The sequence below is a fragment of the Ogataea polymorpha genome (genome assembly GCF_001664045.1).
Source record: "Ogataea polymorpha strain NCYC 495 leu1.1 chromosome Unknown OGAPOscaffold_3, whole genome shotgun sequence".
Taxonomy (NCBI): domain Eukaryota; kingdom Fungi; phylum Ascomycota; class Pichiomycetes; order Pichiales; family Pichiaceae; genus Ogataea; species Ogataea polymorpha.
Genome location: NW_017264700.1, coordinates 1,075,276 through 1,090,332, shown reverse-complemented (window position 1 = coordinate 1,090,332; position 15,057 = coordinate 1,075,276). Strand labels below are relative to the sequence as shown.

The window sequence follows — 15,057 nt, the reverse complement described above, 5'->3', positions numbered from 1 at the left end:
CAATATAGAGCTAGACACTATGAACGTGGCGGATCGCGTTCCAGAAACCGAACCGCGCGACTCGCTACTTAACTCTTTCAGCCCTCAGGGCCCCGTGGAGGCTGACACGCGGCTTCAGCAGCCCCAGACGTCTACACAGGAGATTACGAACAACATCGAAAATAGACTCACTAGTACGGAATCCAGCACCGGCGGCTCCACCCTGACATATGTTCGAAACCAGTTGCGTTACATGCTGACGAATGCGCCGCTTTTGCGATTTGTTGTCCCTGCTAACAGATACAATTCTCTGCGAACGACCGCCCCGATGGTGGGCCGCGGCCAGGATGGCGTTTTCAGCAACATGTCTGCCAAGCCGAGCGTTCCAACAGGCTCAGAGCCTTCGTACCAGCTGCCCTCGTACGAGGAGGCGTCGCAGGACCCCACGCCGCCCTACTGGGAGGCGTCCATCATGGCCGGGTACGAGGACGAGATATTTGTGGACGGGCTGCCTGTGGGCAACACCATCAATTTTCTGTGGAACATGACGGTGAGCATTTCGTTCCAGTTTGTTGGGTTTGTGATTACCTACTTATTGCATACGTCGCACGCTGCAAAGAACGGCTCACAGGCCGGCTTGGGAATCACTCTGATCAGTTTCGGCTACTCGTCGATTCCTGTTTCCTACGGGAGCCAGTCGTCGCACGAGGGTGAGAAATTCGAGCCGTCGTCTCCAAATGCGATCGACATCGACTCCTCTAATGCCGTCGACGGCCACATAGACAAGTTCACTTCCACGCTGCCGCTGCTCGAGACGTCCGACCTGCCGGACACCACGTACCTCAATTCGACGCCGATTTTCTCCTACGCGCTGATTTCGTTTGGCATCTTCCTTATATTCAAGGCTATATTTAGCTATCTGAGGGCCAAGAAGGCGGAAAGGCTCATTCTCGAGCCCCAGCAGCCTGTCTGATTGGCTATTTGAGAATCACGAGCATTTTTTCATAGATGGTGAATACGATTCCTCCGCTCAAAATCAGCCGGCCCAAACGAGGTGTGGCTCCTTTCCAAAACGTCATCAGTCCTTCCTCTTTGAAAATCTTCACAAAGCAGTCTAGCGTGCCCGTGTACAGCTTGTCTGATCCAAGACCTTGCATCCGTGTCTTGACCGTGTCGATCGGCATCGTGGTGTACACGGTCACGACACCAGCAAAAGCCCCAAGCAGGAACGTCAGCTGGCTGCTAAGAGGTTCGTTTGGCTTTGTCCCGCTGGCCTGCTGCAGGAGCGTCTTGAAGCTGTTGTACGCTCCCAGTCTCACAGCAGAGTTCGATCCTTGTCTCAGGGCCACTGGCACCACTCCCTGGTAGAGACCTTTGAAACCAAGGTCTTTCAGAAGTCGCAAGGTTCCGAACCCATGCTGGTACTTCGGAGTCGCGCTCCGTTTGTCGTCGATCATAGCTGTTTTGATAGCCTCGGCAGGCGTCACCGCGACCACACTTTCTAAGAGTCCGGCCCCCAAGCCGGCAAGCACTCCCCGAGGACCGCTGAGCTTGCCGTCCTGGTCTGCGAGCTGTTTCTTGATCGCGTCAAACCCGAGAAACCGCACCGATGCCTTGGCTGTGTTTCCGATCACAAATGCCGGACACCCAACGTACAATGCGCTGGGTCCCTGAGTTTTGGCAACGCTGTAGATAAGCACGAGGGGATTACGTGACATCTTGGCGCTCTTGTCCACCAACTGGAGTCTGGTCTTTGCGAACTCAAAAGGGTAAGTGATCACGCCCTCGACGGCTCCGGCGACTCCTCCCGCGATAAATGATTTGAATGGGTCTGGTTTTTCGGACATAGGGCTAATGAATGAATTAATATTCGGTATCGATTATTTCAATTTTTCAGATTTTCCACTTTTTTTTTTTTGACCCTGTTCATTTCTCTCTATGTATTCATCATATATTATCTAAGTTCTGGATCAGCCGTTTTCACTCCATATCATCCTCAAACATCGCGTCGTCAAGATCCTCGTCATCCTCTTCGTCCTCCGCGTCCTGGTTAGCACGTAACTGCGCGTAGTACGCCTCCAAAGCGTCCAGCTCCTCGGCCGTATCGGCAGTTCCCGGCCCAGTAGCGTCTGATCCCGCCATTTCTGAACCACTGTAGCCAGCACGGCTGCCCGAGTCGGTCTCTGACTCCTCCCTCTTGATCTGTTTCTCGATTCCCGTCTCCGTTGTCTCCTTTTTGACACTTGGTATTTCCTGGCCCAGGCCGTTCAACAACGACTTGCCAACCGTACTCTCCATGTGCCAGGACGGTAGCGCGTTTTGCTTGAGCGTCTCGCTCTTCTGTTCCTTCGACTCGCGCTCCTGTCTCATTTCTTCGTCGTCCGCCGTGATGGACACGTGCACCGTAGCCTGAGACTTCTGTGCTGCGTTCTGCAACGATTGTGAAATACCGCCCGGCTTGCCATTGCGCGGCACCTTCGAGCTGACCGTGTACGATGCGACCGAGCTCGACGAGACAGGGATGGCCTTGACCAGCGAGGACTCAAAGTTGTTGTCCTCAATCTTCATGTTGTCGATCTTCTTCAGGGACTCAATGATCGGCTCAATCTGCGACATGAGCTTCTCCAGCTTCTCCTGGCCTTTTTGTGCTTCCATGCCGGAATCATCCTCGATCAGCTTGTCTCCGCAGACAGAGCATTCGAACGACGCCTTGTCCTCGCTCAGTAGCGACGCCGCGTCCAGAAGCGAATATTTAGTCCGGCACGATGGACACACATAGCCCTGAGGGTCGCTGAGCTGGTCCACCTCGTCCTTCACCATTTTCACTAGTGAATGGATCTTCCACTTAATGGCGTCGATGGCCTCAACCCAGCGCACAAAAAAATACGTCATCGTCATCATCCGGTACTGCGGAGAGTCCTCCTTCTGTGTATATGCCACAATAAGCCGGTCTTCCAGTAGCCGATTGCAGTACGACCGAAACACCTTGCGATGCATACAGGTGAGCTTCAGCATGTCTTCCTCGTACACCACTGAGTGAAAGAGAAGGACTTCCATGATCAGCGCGCACGGCACCGCATAGAAAGCCCTCGTGACAAGCCGTAGAAGGTGCTTCACCTCCTTCTCGGACTCTTTGGAAAGCGACATGGAGACAAATAAAGGAAAAAACAAAAATTCGTCGATCGGTCGATCGACGGGACTCGAAGGTGCCACCTCAACACATCATCCAAACACTTACCCAGATGGTTACCTAGATGAATAACACCACAGGCGACTAGCACAAAGACAACGCAAAAGTCCTGTCACTCCTGCCACGCGTCGATCTCGAGATGGGAGCCGGGAAGTTTGGCCGGTAGTGAAGCTCCCCCCCTGATAATGCTCCAAGGCCCAGACCGCTGGCACCACCTTGGCTACGTTACCCGCGTGACTAATTCTTGCTGCCGCCTGTGGCGCACATTCGTTAATTTCACACAGCTTATCACGTCAAGCTTATCAGTCGTGCCCCTGCCTTTCCCGTTTGGGATTTGCCACCCAGAAAAATAAAACACTGCCTACGTGAGCAATTTACTTAGTTTCTTTATCTACTTCTCTTCTTTGGTCGTTTGATAGGACACTGAAGAGCTTATTCCCTACTTATTCTTATTATCCAACTGCACCATGAAACACGCAGTTGCCGTCTCTCTGCTCGCCGCCATGGCAGTGCAGGGTCTTGTTATCCCTCACTTTGATAACATCCCTCAGCAGTTCTCGCTTGTGAAACAGACAAAGGAGGCCGCAAAGACCGAATCGCCCGCTGTCAACCTGTTGGACGAGACCAACGCCAGTCCGCTGATCACCACGCCAGTTGCAGTGGAGAACGTCATTCCAAACTCTTACATTGTCGTGTTCAAGTCTGGTGTCTCCTCAGACTCTATTGACTTTCACATGAGCTGGCTGCAAGATGTGCACTCCCAGATCGTCAACGAGCTGGGATTGAGTCCAGAGGAGGCCTCTGCCCAGGGCTTCAAGTCTGACATCCTCGATTTGACTCACGTCTTCAAGATTAGCGACTTCTTCTCGGGCTATACCGGTGTTTTCCCAGAAGCTGTCGTTAACCTTATCAGAAGACACCCAGACGTTGCATTTGTCGAGATGGACTCTATGGTGTACGCCAACGAGGCTGAGACTCAGACAGGTGCTCCATGGGGATTGTCGAGAATCTCCCACAGAGATGCACTCAGTCTCGGAAACTTCAATCAATACCTATACGATGACGTCGCTGGTGACGGCGTCACAGCATACGTCATTGATACAGGTATCAATGTCAACCACAAGGACTTCGGCGGCAGAGCCAAGTGGGGAAAGACTATCCCAACCGGTGACGACGATATCGACGGTAACGGTCACGGTACCCACTGTGCTGGTACCATCGGCTCCGAGCACTACGGTGTTTCGAAGAACGCCAACCTTGTTGCCGTCAAGGTTTTGAGATCCAACGGCTCTGGTTCGATGTCTGACGTCGTCAAGGGTGTTGAGTTTGCTGCCAACGCCCACATTGCTGAGGCTAAGCAGAAAAAGCCAGGCTTCAAGGGATCCACCGCCAACATGTCTCTTGGTGGTGGCAAGTCTCCTGCCTTGGATATGGCAGTCAACGCTGCAGTCAAGGCTGGCTTGCACTTTGCCGTTGCCGCAGGTAACGACAATGCCGACGCTTGCAACTACTCGCCAGCCGCCGCGGAGAATGCTGTCACTGTGGGTGCCTCGACCTTGTCCGACTCTAGAGCCTACTTCTCGAACTACGGCAAGTGCGTGGACATCTTTGCTCCTGGTCTCAACATCTTGTCTACCTACATTGGCTCCGATACCGCAACTGCTACTCTTTCTGGTACTTCCATGGCTTCTCCACACGTTTGTGGTTTGCTTGCTTACTACCTTGGACTGCAACCAGAGAGCGACTCTCAGTTCGCCTCGTCGTCTGTTTCTCCAGCTCAGCTGAAGAAGAACATCATCAAGTTTGGTACCAAGAATGCTCTTTCTGACATTCCAGACGACGGCACTCCAAACGTCCTGATTTACAACGGTGCAGGTAAGAACTTGACTGAGTTCTGGGACGCGGATTATGAGTACGAGTCCGATAGTTCTCTCAAGGTGGACTTGAACCGAGCTCTAGACATTGCTTCTTCCGTGGAGATCGACCTCGACGGTTTGAAGGAGAAGTTTGACGAGATCCTCAACGAGGTTCAAAGTGAAGTGAAGTCTCTGTTGAACTAGCAGGACTAGCCGAATTGTATGAGCGGGTTCTTTGTTTTTGGGTTTTGTTTTTGTTTTTGTTCATGAAATGATTGCTTTCATTGGGTTTGACTTGCTTCGATAAATACTCTGCATCGGCGACACCTTTGTTTAAGTAAAATGCATACATATTAGATTTTACCAAGATAATATTTGAGTTAATTTCCAAAACGGTTGCAGTAGCGCAGCAACTGCCAGGTAAATCCTGTAGATTATCCTAATGATCCAAAGGTAAGCGAGTATTTCCACTATGAGCACACCTTCTGGAGGTAAAATCGGTACCGAGTACAATATTCCAAATAGCTGGAATACCACACCGACAATCGGCACAAATTGCAGCGAGCTTTGAATTGAGTCATGTATGCGGTAAATATTAGAGTGTAGTTCGGGTCTCCTTGTTTGGAGCTGCCCCTCGCGCTCTGTTTCTGTCCGTTTGCGTCGGTTCTCTAGTCCCTTCTTCTTATTTGGATATCTCACTCCGTTGTTGTACCACATATAGTCTTTTAAGTTTTGGTCAAAGTTATTCCCAGTGAATTTGGAATCTGCATGGCTCTTGCGTTTAGGACGGTCCACTTTTATTCTGGAGCTGATCTTCTGCAGCCAGTCGGAATGGTCGTTGTCGGATCGCTCAACAAAAGTTTCTCTGAAAATCTGCTCTTCGTCGCCATTGGCACGCCTGATTTTGCGCATTTCCCGCTCCATCTTTCTTCTTGAGTCCTGTAGTGAAGCAGTTTCGGGCTCCTCTACTTCCGGTGGCTCTGCAACCATGCTATTCTGTCGTTCTCTCCATTCGTCGTTTCGGCGTTCAAACCGACTCACCATTGGCATCGACTTGATGTTTGTGCCCGAAATCGTGAGATCTAGGTTTTTGCTGCGTCGTTTTCGGTTCACCATGGATTTGAGCCAGTTGCTCTTCTTGCTGGTAAAAAGCTGCTCCCCCACAGAATCCACTTCGCCAACGTTCCTGTCGTGCCGAGAGGCGTTAAAGTGGTAGTACTGGCCTGGAGACTCGATATTCTGCATTGCTATCAAAAAGAGCAAAAATAATCGGACAAAGAACAAACAGATGCTCCTGCAGTTGGTGATATATCACAAATATCATAATAAATAAATCTCCCACCAAGAGTTACCCTGCCACCACTCTTTTCGTGTCGCGAAGGAAAACAAGTAAACACCGTCCAGAATTCGAGTTGTAGCGGTGCAAGGATGGAAGCTACGAGAGCTGCTCCGAAGCGTGTCTTTCAGTTTGGAGAAGTCGCCATAGACAGTAGAAAATGCCCTTGTTGACTTGTCACAAAGTGTGTGCACAGCCAAGACCGGTTCCGAAACTCGGCGGGAAAAAACCTAGACGTTCCCCAAGCCTCTGTGCATTTCTACTCTAACTTGTAAATAAATGCAGGATTAACGTAATTTAATATTTACTTCCCTGCAGACCCGAGATATATTTCAAGCTTGCCCCCTGTACAATTGCCACTTGGAGCAGGAAGCCACTCCCCAACAGAAACTGACAGCTTGTACCTTTGAATTGACAGTTTTTGCTCCCTTACACAGCCATTATATGGACTCATCCGAAGACACGCCTACCGGCCTCCGCAACTCCTCTAACATAACGACATTTAATAATATAGGCCCCGACCAAACCATGACTCAGATGAATGAACCGACTACGCCGTCTTTAAAGAAAAATGCAACTTTCGATGCGGCCCCCTTTCCCCAGACTCCCGAGCGTACACCGCATCAGTTGATGCCCGAAGGCACTCCTTTATTGTCGCCCACGCACGTGAATTCCGGGGCTACCCCCTCAAAACGACGAAGCACAGACTTCTACAGCTTACTCAAGTCGCCAGATGTCAATCGGAACGATGTAGACCTGAAACGAAGGTCGGTCGAGCTCAACAAGATTCTCAACAAATCTCCCGAAAGATTGAACAACTATGTTTTCCATGACAGTCTGCTCAAGTCTCCCAAGCGTCAACCCGGAAGCTCGCCATTCCGGGTGCACAAGAAGAACGACAACGAAATTAAAGAGATTTCGGAAAACCTCAAGACGAGGCTCAACTACGCCAATGTGAAAATCCAGCACGGATGGTCAGCCAAATCGATTTCAGAGCTGGAGAAAAACCTTGAGGAGGAGAAGTCGCGAAAGATGCTCACACCTGAGGACAGGAAACAACAAGACAATTTTTGGAACATGAAGACCGACCAGCTTCCTACATACAATCAGCCAAAAATGAACGCCGAGCACAGAATTGCAGCTCCGTCCAGCCCTACCAGCTACGCTATTCCTGTGCGCCGCAAAACATCGAAGCTGAAGCTGGACGAACTGGCCAGTAAACAGGGATCTGCTGAGTCTGCTTTGTACAAAGCACTCTCGCCCGAACGACCAAACCTGACCATCGACTCACGATCAATGCTGCCTCCTGCCAGCCACCGGCGCTCTGCTTCCGATAGCAAGCTTGAACAGGAGGCCATCATGTCTCTGATATCGCTTTCTTCGCCCGTCAAATACTCTGGCTCGCAATCTCCTTCGCCTCCCCGTCCCGTGGGGTTGCAGAAACCGCCACTTTTGTCCTTTGACAGACGACGCAACGCTGAAAATGAGGAAACGGACGAGGAAACAGAGCTAGAAGACGAAGACAACGCGAAAACCCATATTTTTAAATCTCCCCAACGGAACGGACTCAGAGGGCTCGGGCTCACCTCGAAGTCTGCGGCAGATGACGACGACCGCACAGCGAGCGATTCCTCTGGCTGAATCTGGTCCTGGGCACTTATACATAACTTTGCAACACTGTATATGAACACGTCGATCGACGCAAATTCAACCTCGAGTCGAAATACCGATAGTATATTTTGTTTTATTCCATTTAATATCTCGTCTTATGAAAGACACTGTCAAGCCTTTCCTGACCCAACACGAGGACCTTGTGCTAGACGTTCAGTACGACTACTACGGCCGCCAGCTGGCCACGTGCTCTGCGGACCAGCATTTGAAGGTGTTCGATCTGGACACTGAGAGCTCGTCCTGGATACTCAACGACTCGTGGAAGGCGCACGATTCCACCATAGTCAAGGTCGATTTCGCCAATCCCGAGTTCGGTCATCTGCTGCTATCGATCTCGTACGACCGCACACTCAAAATCTGGGAAGAACGGTTTGAGGAGCCTGCTGGATCTGGAAGAAGATGGAGGCGTCTTTGTACAATTGCTGACTCTCACGGACCGTTATACGATGCCTGCTTCATGCCTTCGCATCTGGGCCTTGGTGTGGGTACCATTGGATCAGATGGGAAGCTTCGAATCTACTGTTCGTTAGACCCTGCAAATCTCAAGAGCTGGACCCTAGTGCACGAAATAAACGTGCTCAACTCGTCTGTAGCTTCGCATTTGCAGAGCGACTTTTCGCTGTCATGGTGTCCTTCGCGATTTTCGGCAGAGAAGCTGGTTGTGAGTGCATTAGATCAAGCTTACATATATTACAAGGACGAGGCAGACAACAAGTTCCATCAGGGTGTCGTGCTTCCCGAACACAACGGGCTGATCCGGTCAGTTTCCTGGGCGCCCTCGATGGGTCGCTCATACCATCTGATTGCCACGGCGTGCAAAGACGGGTTCATGCGGATATTCAAGCTTGTTGAGAAACGTGACAACGAGTTTGAGATAGAGCTGCTAGCATCGTTCAATGACCATAGGGGCGAGGTCTGGAAAGTGAGCTGGAACCTCACAGGAACGATTGTAAGCAGCTGCGGCGACGACGGCCGAGTCAGACTGTACAAATCCAACTATGCCAACAACTTCCAGTGCATGAGCGTCATAAGTGCTCAGTCGTAGTGAGCCGCTAGAAACATTTCTCAGTGATATATTTGAGCAGCTGTTTGAACCGCTCGTCGCTCAGCTGGTCCCTCATGCGGTCCAACTCCTCCAGATGCAAAACAGACTGCTCCACTGCCTGGAAATTCTGTGCACTTTCGTCGTGCATCTGTCTCACCTGGCTCACCAGAGCGTCATTCTCCTGTCGCAACAGCTCGAGTTTGTCGCTTAGGGTGCTGATCGACCGCCGTTTAGCGTCTGCGAGTTTTGTCTGCACAATTTCTCCGGCGCTGAGCCTGTGAATCAAAAATGGGGGTTCGTTGCGCTGTTGCCGTTGTCGCGATTCAAATATAATCTCGTCGAGCTCATTGAGTTTTTGTTCCAGGTCCTTTTCCAGAAAAATTCCTTGGAACTCGTCCAAGGCTTTGCTGGTCCACATTTCGGTGATTTGCTGATGGAAATCTGTCAAAGTCTCGCGATCAACCCCGGGATAACACTCGACGAGCTTCTCAACGTTGAATTTGTTGACGGTTTCCTGAAGCGAAAACTCTGCCGCCTTGCGCAGACCGTCGAATCGCACATACTTGAGAGTCTCGGGAGGCTCCGTGGCCGTTTTTCTGGACTTTCGGTTGTTTCTGGTGCTCATTCAAAATAAATATTGTATATTATTTGTTTACAACAAACACAGCCTTGAGAAAAAAAATTTAGAGATTTTTCAAATAAATCATGAAGCTTTTGGTCTCTGCCGAGGAGTTGGGTGCGCTTAAGGAGGTCATCTGCGTCAAAGGAACAGACACTTCAAAACAACAAGCGCCCCAGCCGACGTCGATAAAAACGTTTTGCCAGGAAACAAGGAACACCAAGATCCAGCATTTTATTCTATACAAGAATTATGTGGTAGCAGCTAGACAAGGGGGAAGCATATGTATATACAACTCTGAGGATGAGTACGCAGAAGTGAAGAAAATTGGCAGTCTTTCTGCCTCCGCAGAGGACGCTTTTGTGTCTCTATTCGAACTTGGCGAAAAAATATATGCTTGTACGGAAGCTGGCAACCTGAGCATCATCGAGCCCGAAAACTGGGTACACACATCCACCAAGCTTAAGGGGCCAATCAGCAGCTTTTGCGGAGACGTCTCAAGACCAGGAATTTTTGCATATGGCGGAAAAGAAACCGATCTCACTGTCATCAAGCTGGACACCATGGAGGTTTTGTTTCGGGGCAAGAATGTTCCAAATAACAAACTGGACTTACGCGAGCCAATTTGGATATCCAAAGTTGCGTTTGCTACAAATCCACAAGACGGGCCGGACGTCTACAAACTGGTTACCGTCACAAGGTACGGTCACGTGAGATATTATGACTCGACCAAGGGACGCAGGCCTGTTCTCAATTTCAAGCTTTCCGACAAACCGCTGATCACCATGGCTAAGCTCAACGACTGCGAGATTGTTTGCTCCGACACCCACGTTACGACCGCGAAATTCAATTTCAAAAATGGCAGCATGCTTGGGAAGTTCCAGGGTGCTGTGGGATCGATCAAGGCTATCCATGTTCAGGATAACGTTTTGGTAACTGGAGGCCTTGACAGGTATGTTCGATGCTTTGACATTGGATCCAGAAACATTATAGCCAAGGTGTATATGGGCACTCAAATTAGCGATGTCTGCTTGGTGGAAGCAAACGAGGAGCAGCCAGAAGAGAAGCCTCAGGATGTGAAACCTAAGGCCAAGGAACGTAATGATTTGGAGGAAGAGGCTGAAGATGACGAGTCGAGCGACGAAGAAGAAATGTGGCAGAGGTTGCAAAGCTCATTAGCTGAGAAGAGAAAGAAACGGAAACTTAAATAGTGGCATTATTTAATAAAATACGTATATTAATATGCTAATTGAATTGTTTAGCCATTTTGCGGTCATGGCCTACCTTTCTGTTGCTACGACCGCCTCTGAAAGATTTCTTGGGCTTCAAGCCACTTTTCTCATTTTCCTGGTGCTCGTCCTGCCGAAACTTTTTGCGACTCAAAGTTCCGTTCAGCGAGCCACCAACATCCAGCAATTTCTCTTCCAGCAGCTTGAAGCGCCGCGGATTGCGCTCAAGCATGCGCGCCCAGCCTTCTATTTGCTCGTCAGTCCATTTGAGCTCGCTCTTCAACTGGTTTCTGTAGTCTGTGTGTCTGGAGCTGCGGTCAAAGGCCTCCGGATTAGACTTGAAGACCTGCAATAGCGTGAGGTCCAGCGATTCCATGCTCTGGTCTCTCTCTTGATTTGCATGTTTGCTCTCTGCAAACTCCTCGTCCGACTCATAATCCTCGTCTTTGGCGAGACTACCTGCTCCTGTGGTGAGATCCTGGTCGTCGTACGTATCATCCGGCTCGTCTTCAGCTGACTCATACAGCAGACGCAGCGCGTTTTCAAGCGTTTTCTTTTTCAACTGACGCTGGGTCTTGCTATCAGCTTTCAGCGAAAAGTCTTTCTTTCCAAACTGGACTTGGGCTTTCTTCTTTTCCGTGTACTCTTCGACTTCTTCTCCCTCCAGCACCTTGTTCATCGCCTCTTCCACGGTTTTGTACTTTTTCAAAAGCGTTTTGCACTGAGCCTCTGTGAGTTGCGGGAAAACATCGAGCAGACTCTGTATTTTGTGCTGATCGAACGGACTCTTGCTTTCAAAGAGCTTGGTCCTCAGGTCCGGGTTCATGTCCTGGAACTTGCTCGAGAGAACTACGCGCGCCACCAGAGGAAAGTTTCTGATCAATTGGGCCCTCGAAACAACTCCTAGGTCTTTCACTAGATTTATTATCTTGGCAGACGTCAGACTGACAAACGAGACAATCGCAATCTCAAAACACTGCTGGGCATGCAATGAGTCACCTCTGTTGTAAAGCGTTTCCAAAATGTCAATCCAGTGAGCGTTGACGAACCGCTCGCTGAAACTGTCCTGCTGTCCGCGTCCGACTGAGACGCGCTGCTTACTGCCTCCTCTGTTTTTGATTTTCTGCCCAAGAAGCATACTCAAGGTCTCTAAGTCAATGCGGTTGAATTTGGTATCGCTGATCCGCAGCCTCAAATAGTCCTGGAGAGACTTGACGAGCGAGACGTCATCGGATTTGGACGTGATCTTCGACCTCACTCTTCCTTCCACGAGATCTCGCACTAATTCCACACTGATCAGCGACTGGTTCACATTCATATTCTCGTATGCAAGACGCAAATAGACCTTGCAGAAGTCCCAAACCGACTCGCCCGCGAGCTTGAGGTTGACCAGGTTGTAAATCTTAACGAACTGAAAAACGACCATCTTGAGCCGTTTCTGGTTTCTGACTATTTCCGGGTTGATGGCCCCAAGTGAAAAGATCTTTGTGGTTTCCTCGCTTGTTTCGGAAAGATACACCTTCATGAATGCGGTCAATTGCTGCTGGCTCTTCAAACTAAGCTTCACGCCCTTCTTGGTCGAGATCACGATAAGTTTCTGAAAAAGATCGATATAATTCTCCAGCAAATGCTGCCAGATAACAGGATCCTTGTCGATCAAACTAGACCGCAGCTTGAACGGCGGATACGCCACTATAGGAATATCCAGATGCTCCATAATATCCGTCCTATCAATTTTTTCAGGCCGATCGTCGTTTTTTATCGACCCAATATATATCCAATTATTCCATGCTGTCCCTCGCAGTGTCTGCTGTGTCCCTTGCGCTCATCTTCACCAATGAGTCATTCCAGCCCATACAGGCAGCCATAGGGTTTGCCATCCTCGGATACCAGATGACCACCTCGCTGATTCCGGCTGTCAGCACTGCATTTCTAAAACGTGGCCTGGGAGGTAGAGACCTGTCCAAGCCGGGGAAACCGCTCATTCCAGAGACAATGGGTATCATCCCTGCCATCACATACATGTTTGTGATGATCCTGTTTATCCCGTTCATGTTTATCTTTGGGTCTGACCAGAACGGTCTGTCTGGAATGTTCCCCCATAAAATGCTTTCGACGTATTTAGGCTGTCTGCTCTCGCTCATGTCGATGATCCTACTTGGCCTGATGGACGATTTATTTGACATCAGATGGCGCCACAAGTTTCTCCTGCCTGCCGTCGCCTCGATTCCGCTGCTCATCGTGTACTACGTCGACTTTGGAGTTACAGCGATCCTGATCCCGCATTTCCTCCAGCAATGGCTACACTTGGACACGAATTCCGTCGATCTGGGCTACTTGTACTACTTCTACATGGCGTCTGTGGCTATTTTCTGTCCAAACTCTGTCAACATACTGGCAGGTGTCAATGGACTGGAGGTTGGACAGACAGTTGTCATTGCTGGGCTTTTGCTGCTCAATGATTTGTTTTACCTGTCCATAGGAACTATCCAGTCGCCGAGCTACTCAATCCACCTGCTCAGCATGTGTTTCCTCATCCCTTTTGTTGGAGTTGCTCTTGGTCTGTTCAAGTACAATTGGTTCCCGGCCAGAGTGTTTGTTGGAGACACCTGGTGCTACTTTGGAGGCATGGTGTTTGCCGTCGTGGGTATCTCGGGCCATTTTGCAAAGACCCTGATGCTGTTTTTTCTGCCGCAGATCGTCAATTTCGTTTACTCGGCTCCGCAACTCTTTGGACTCATACCGTGTCCACGTCACCGGCTGCCAAAGTTCAACGAAGAAGATGGCCTGCTTTACAACTCGTACACGGAGTATGGGCAGGTAGACGCTACGAGCGAGAAGGGCAGGCGAAATCCACCGCTAAACTCAAGACTGGTCCCAGTAGTTCTATTTCTCGAGAGATTAAAGCTCATTGGAGTGGTCAAAGAATACCACGACGGAGAATGGGTGATTCATAAGACAACCAACCTCACCATCATAAACCTATTTATTGTGTGGACCGGCCCAATCAGAGAGGACAAGCTGTGCACGCTTTTGCTGGCCACCCAATTTGCAACCGGCTTCTTCATGCTCGTGCTTCGACACACCCTTGCACCTATGCTATTTGGTTTCGACAACTCCTGGAGCATGCTGAACAGATATAATTAAGTGTCTATGCACCCCAAAATGCTTTCCGCTCTTCCAGCAAACTGTCGGCGAGGCCCTGGATCTCTGGATGCTTGATCAACGCCCGAGAGCGGAAAAACTCATCAAGAGACTTCTTCGTGGCTTTCTCGTACTCAAATGCCTGGATCAGCATCTCGTACTTGTCAATGTCCTTGACGATTGAGGCTTCGAAGTTGCGCTGGTCCTCATAATCAAGCCAAAGTTGCACGATTTCCTCGGAAAAGGCCGCATTATATGGCTTGATGACTTCGCTCAGATAGAGAATCGTGCTGTATTCTCGTCTGTTTTTCTCTTTCTTATCAACGTTGGCATCGTGAGGGACGATATCACCAACCAGACTCTCTGCTATGTCATGCACAAGCGCGATCTTGGCACATTTGGTCAGATCAGGCTTTTGAGAAAATGCATCGCCGTTTAGCGACATCGCTATGATAGACATTCGGTACATGTGATCTGCAATACTCTCAGGGTTGGGGACCTGGTGGTCAATCCAGCCAGTCCGCTTCTGTTGCTTCAGTAGCGATGCGATCTGATAAAATGCATTGATGTAGTTGTAATTCTTTCCGTTCGCTTCGGCCGGGGTCAAAAGTTTCCGAATATCAGCTGGGAGAGCATGCCGCGGGTCCCACTCAGAAGTCGTCATAGTTGATAGTGTGCGAGCCGCCGGCTTGAAAGAGCGACAAAAATGCGAAAGAATGTTGGAAAAATAAATATATAAACAATGCACGCGGGCTTACTAACGTCTCACGTAACCGTCTAGGTGTGAGGTGTAATTGATAAGTTGCCAAACCCTTACCAGCTTCAGGAGCTGTAGGCTCAGGACTCGTTCGTTTTTGTCCTTTTGAGTTTGGATTACGGGCAAGACTATCTTCAAGGCTGTGTTCGCCACAGCTACTGGGAATTTCCTCTGAAATCCTGGCTGTCATTACATTAACACCTTGTAGACGCTGTTTTAGGCAAGAGTTAT

The 15,057-nt window shown here is 49.7% G+C and overlaps 12 protein-coding genes across 12 annotated transcripts; 6 read left to right on the top strand and 6 right to left on the bottom strand.

The window, feature by feature from the left end:
- Positions 1-19: 19 nt before the first annotated feature.
- Positions 20-1,821, top strand: OGAPODRAFT_76248 (uncharacterized protein; the record flags this gene model as incomplete). Its single annotated transcript, XM_018356148.1, has 1 exon — positions 20-1,821. One exon carries the CDS (start codon positions 20-22, stop codon positions 950-952), a length of 933 nt encoding a protein of 310 aa, XP_018211671.1. The 3' UTR covers positions 953-1,821.
- On the bottom strand, positions 35-1,826 carry OGAPODRAFT_99703 (uncharacterized protein; the record flags this gene model as incomplete). The annotated part of the gene is made up of 1 exon (XM_018358099.1): positions 35-1,826. The coding sequence occupies one exon, from the start codon at positions 1,824-1,826 to the stop codon at positions 957-959; it is 870 nt and encodes a 289-aa protein (XP_018211670.1). The 3' UTR covers positions 35-956.
- Positions 1,827-1,900: 74 nt separating this feature from the next.
- On the bottom strand, positions 1,901-3,230 carry OGAPODRAFT_16295 (uncharacterized protein). Its single transcript, XM_018354326.1, has one exon. It carries the CDS (start codon positions 3,124-3,126, stop codon positions 1,960-1,962), a length of 1,167 nt encoding a protein of 388 aa, XP_018211669.1. The 5' UTR covers positions 3,127-3,230; the 3' UTR covers positions 1,901-1,959.
- A 442-nt stretch (positions 3,231-3,672) lies between these two features.
- Positions 3,673-5,229, top strand: OGAPODRAFT_47569 (uncharacterized protein; the record flags this gene model as incomplete). The annotated part of the gene is made up of 1 exon (XM_018355552.1): positions 3,673-5,229. One exon carries the CDS (start codon positions 3,673-3,675, stop codon positions 5,227-5,229), a length of 1,557 nt encoding a protein of 518 aa, XP_018211668.1.
- A 143-nt stretch (positions 5,230-5,372) lies between these two features.
- On the bottom strand, positions 5,373-6,300 carry OGAPODRAFT_16294 (uncharacterized protein). Its single transcript, XM_018354325.1, has one exon. The coding sequence runs from the start codon at positions 6,268-6,270 to the stop codon at positions 5,386-5,388; it is 885 nt and encodes a 294-aa protein (XP_018211667.1). The 5' UTR covers positions 6,271-6,300; the 3' UTR covers positions 5,373-5,385.
- A 505-nt stretch (positions 6,301-6,805) lies between these two features.
- OGAPODRAFT_76244 (uncharacterized protein) lies at positions 6,806-8,034 on the top strand (the record flags this gene model as incomplete). The annotated part of the gene is made up of 1 exon (XM_018356147.1): positions 6,806-8,034. The coding sequence occupies one exon, from the start codon at positions 6,806-6,808 to the stop codon at positions 8,000-8,002; it is 1,197 nt and encodes a 398-aa protein (XP_018211666.1). The 3' UTR covers positions 8,003-8,034.
- A 95-nt stretch (positions 8,035-8,129) lies between these two features.
- On the top strand, positions 8,130-9,668 carry OGAPODRAFT_99692 (uncharacterized protein; the record flags this gene model as incomplete). Its single annotated transcript, XM_018358098.1, has 1 exon — positions 8,130-9,668. The coding sequence occupies one exon, from the start codon at positions 8,130-8,132 to the stop codon at positions 9,075-9,077; it is 948 nt and encodes a 315-aa protein (XP_018211665.1). The 3' UTR covers positions 9,078-9,668.
- OGAPODRAFT_93694 (uncharacterized protein) lies at positions 8,148-9,702 on the bottom strand (the record flags this gene model as incomplete). Its single annotated transcript, XM_018357394.1, has 1 exon — positions 8,148-9,702. One exon carries the CDS (start codon positions 9,700-9,702, stop codon positions 9,085-9,087), a length of 618 nt encoding a protein of 205 aa, XP_018211664.1. The 3' UTR covers positions 8,148-9,084.
- An 80-nt stretch (positions 9,703-9,782) lies between these two features.
- Positions 9,783-10,907, top strand: OGAPODRAFT_76242 (uncharacterized protein; the record flags this gene model as incomplete). The annotated part of the gene is made up of 1 exon (XM_018356146.1): positions 9,783-10,907. One exon carries the CDS (start codon positions 9,783-9,785, stop codon positions 10,905-10,907), a length of 1,125 nt encoding a protein of 374 aa, XP_018211663.1.
- A 2-nt stretch (positions 10,908-10,909) lies between these two features.
- On the bottom strand, positions 10,910-12,649 carry OGAPODRAFT_93692 (uncharacterized protein). Its single transcript, XM_018357393.1, has one exon. It carries the CDS (start codon positions 12,640-12,642, stop codon positions 10,942-10,944), a length of 1,701 nt encoding a protein of 566 aa, XP_018211662.1. The 5' UTR covers positions 12,643-12,649; the 3' UTR covers positions 10,910-10,941.
- Positions 12,650-12,713: 64 nt separating this feature from the next.
- OGAPODRAFT_99689 (uncharacterized protein) lies at positions 12,714-14,821 on the top strand (the record flags this gene model as incomplete). The annotated part of the gene is made up of 1 exon (XM_018358097.1): positions 12,714-14,821. The coding sequence occupies one exon, from the start codon at positions 12,714-12,716 to the stop codon at positions 14,070-14,072; it is 1,359 nt and encodes a 452-aa protein (XP_018211661.1). The 3' UTR covers positions 14,073-14,821.
- Positions 12,726-14,821, bottom strand: OGAPODRAFT_93690 (uncharacterized protein). Its single transcript, XM_018357392.1, has one exon. The coding sequence runs from the start codon at positions 14,731-14,733 to the stop codon at positions 14,077-14,079; it is 657 nt and encodes a 218-aa protein (XP_018211660.1). The 5' UTR covers positions 14,734-14,821; the 3' UTR covers positions 12,726-14,076.
- Positions 14,822-15,057: the final 236 nt, after the last annotated feature.

Coding starts and splice junctions, on each gene's coding strand:
- OGAPODRAFT_16295 (XM_018354326.1), bottom strand. CDS start 3,126: ATGTCGCTTTCCAAAGAGTCCGAGAAGGAGGTGAAGCACCTTCTACGG.
- OGAPODRAFT_16294 (XM_018354325.1), bottom strand. CDS start 6,270: ATGCAGAATATCGAGTCTCCAGGCCAGTACTACCACTTTAACGCCTCT.
- OGAPODRAFT_93692 (XM_018357393.1), bottom strand. CDS start 12,642: ATGGAGCATCTGGATATTCCTATAGTGGCGTATCCGCCGTTCAAGCTG.
- OGAPODRAFT_93690 (XM_018357392.1), bottom strand. CDS start 14,733: ATGACGACTTCTGAGTGGGACCCGCGGCATGCTCTCCCAGCTGATATT.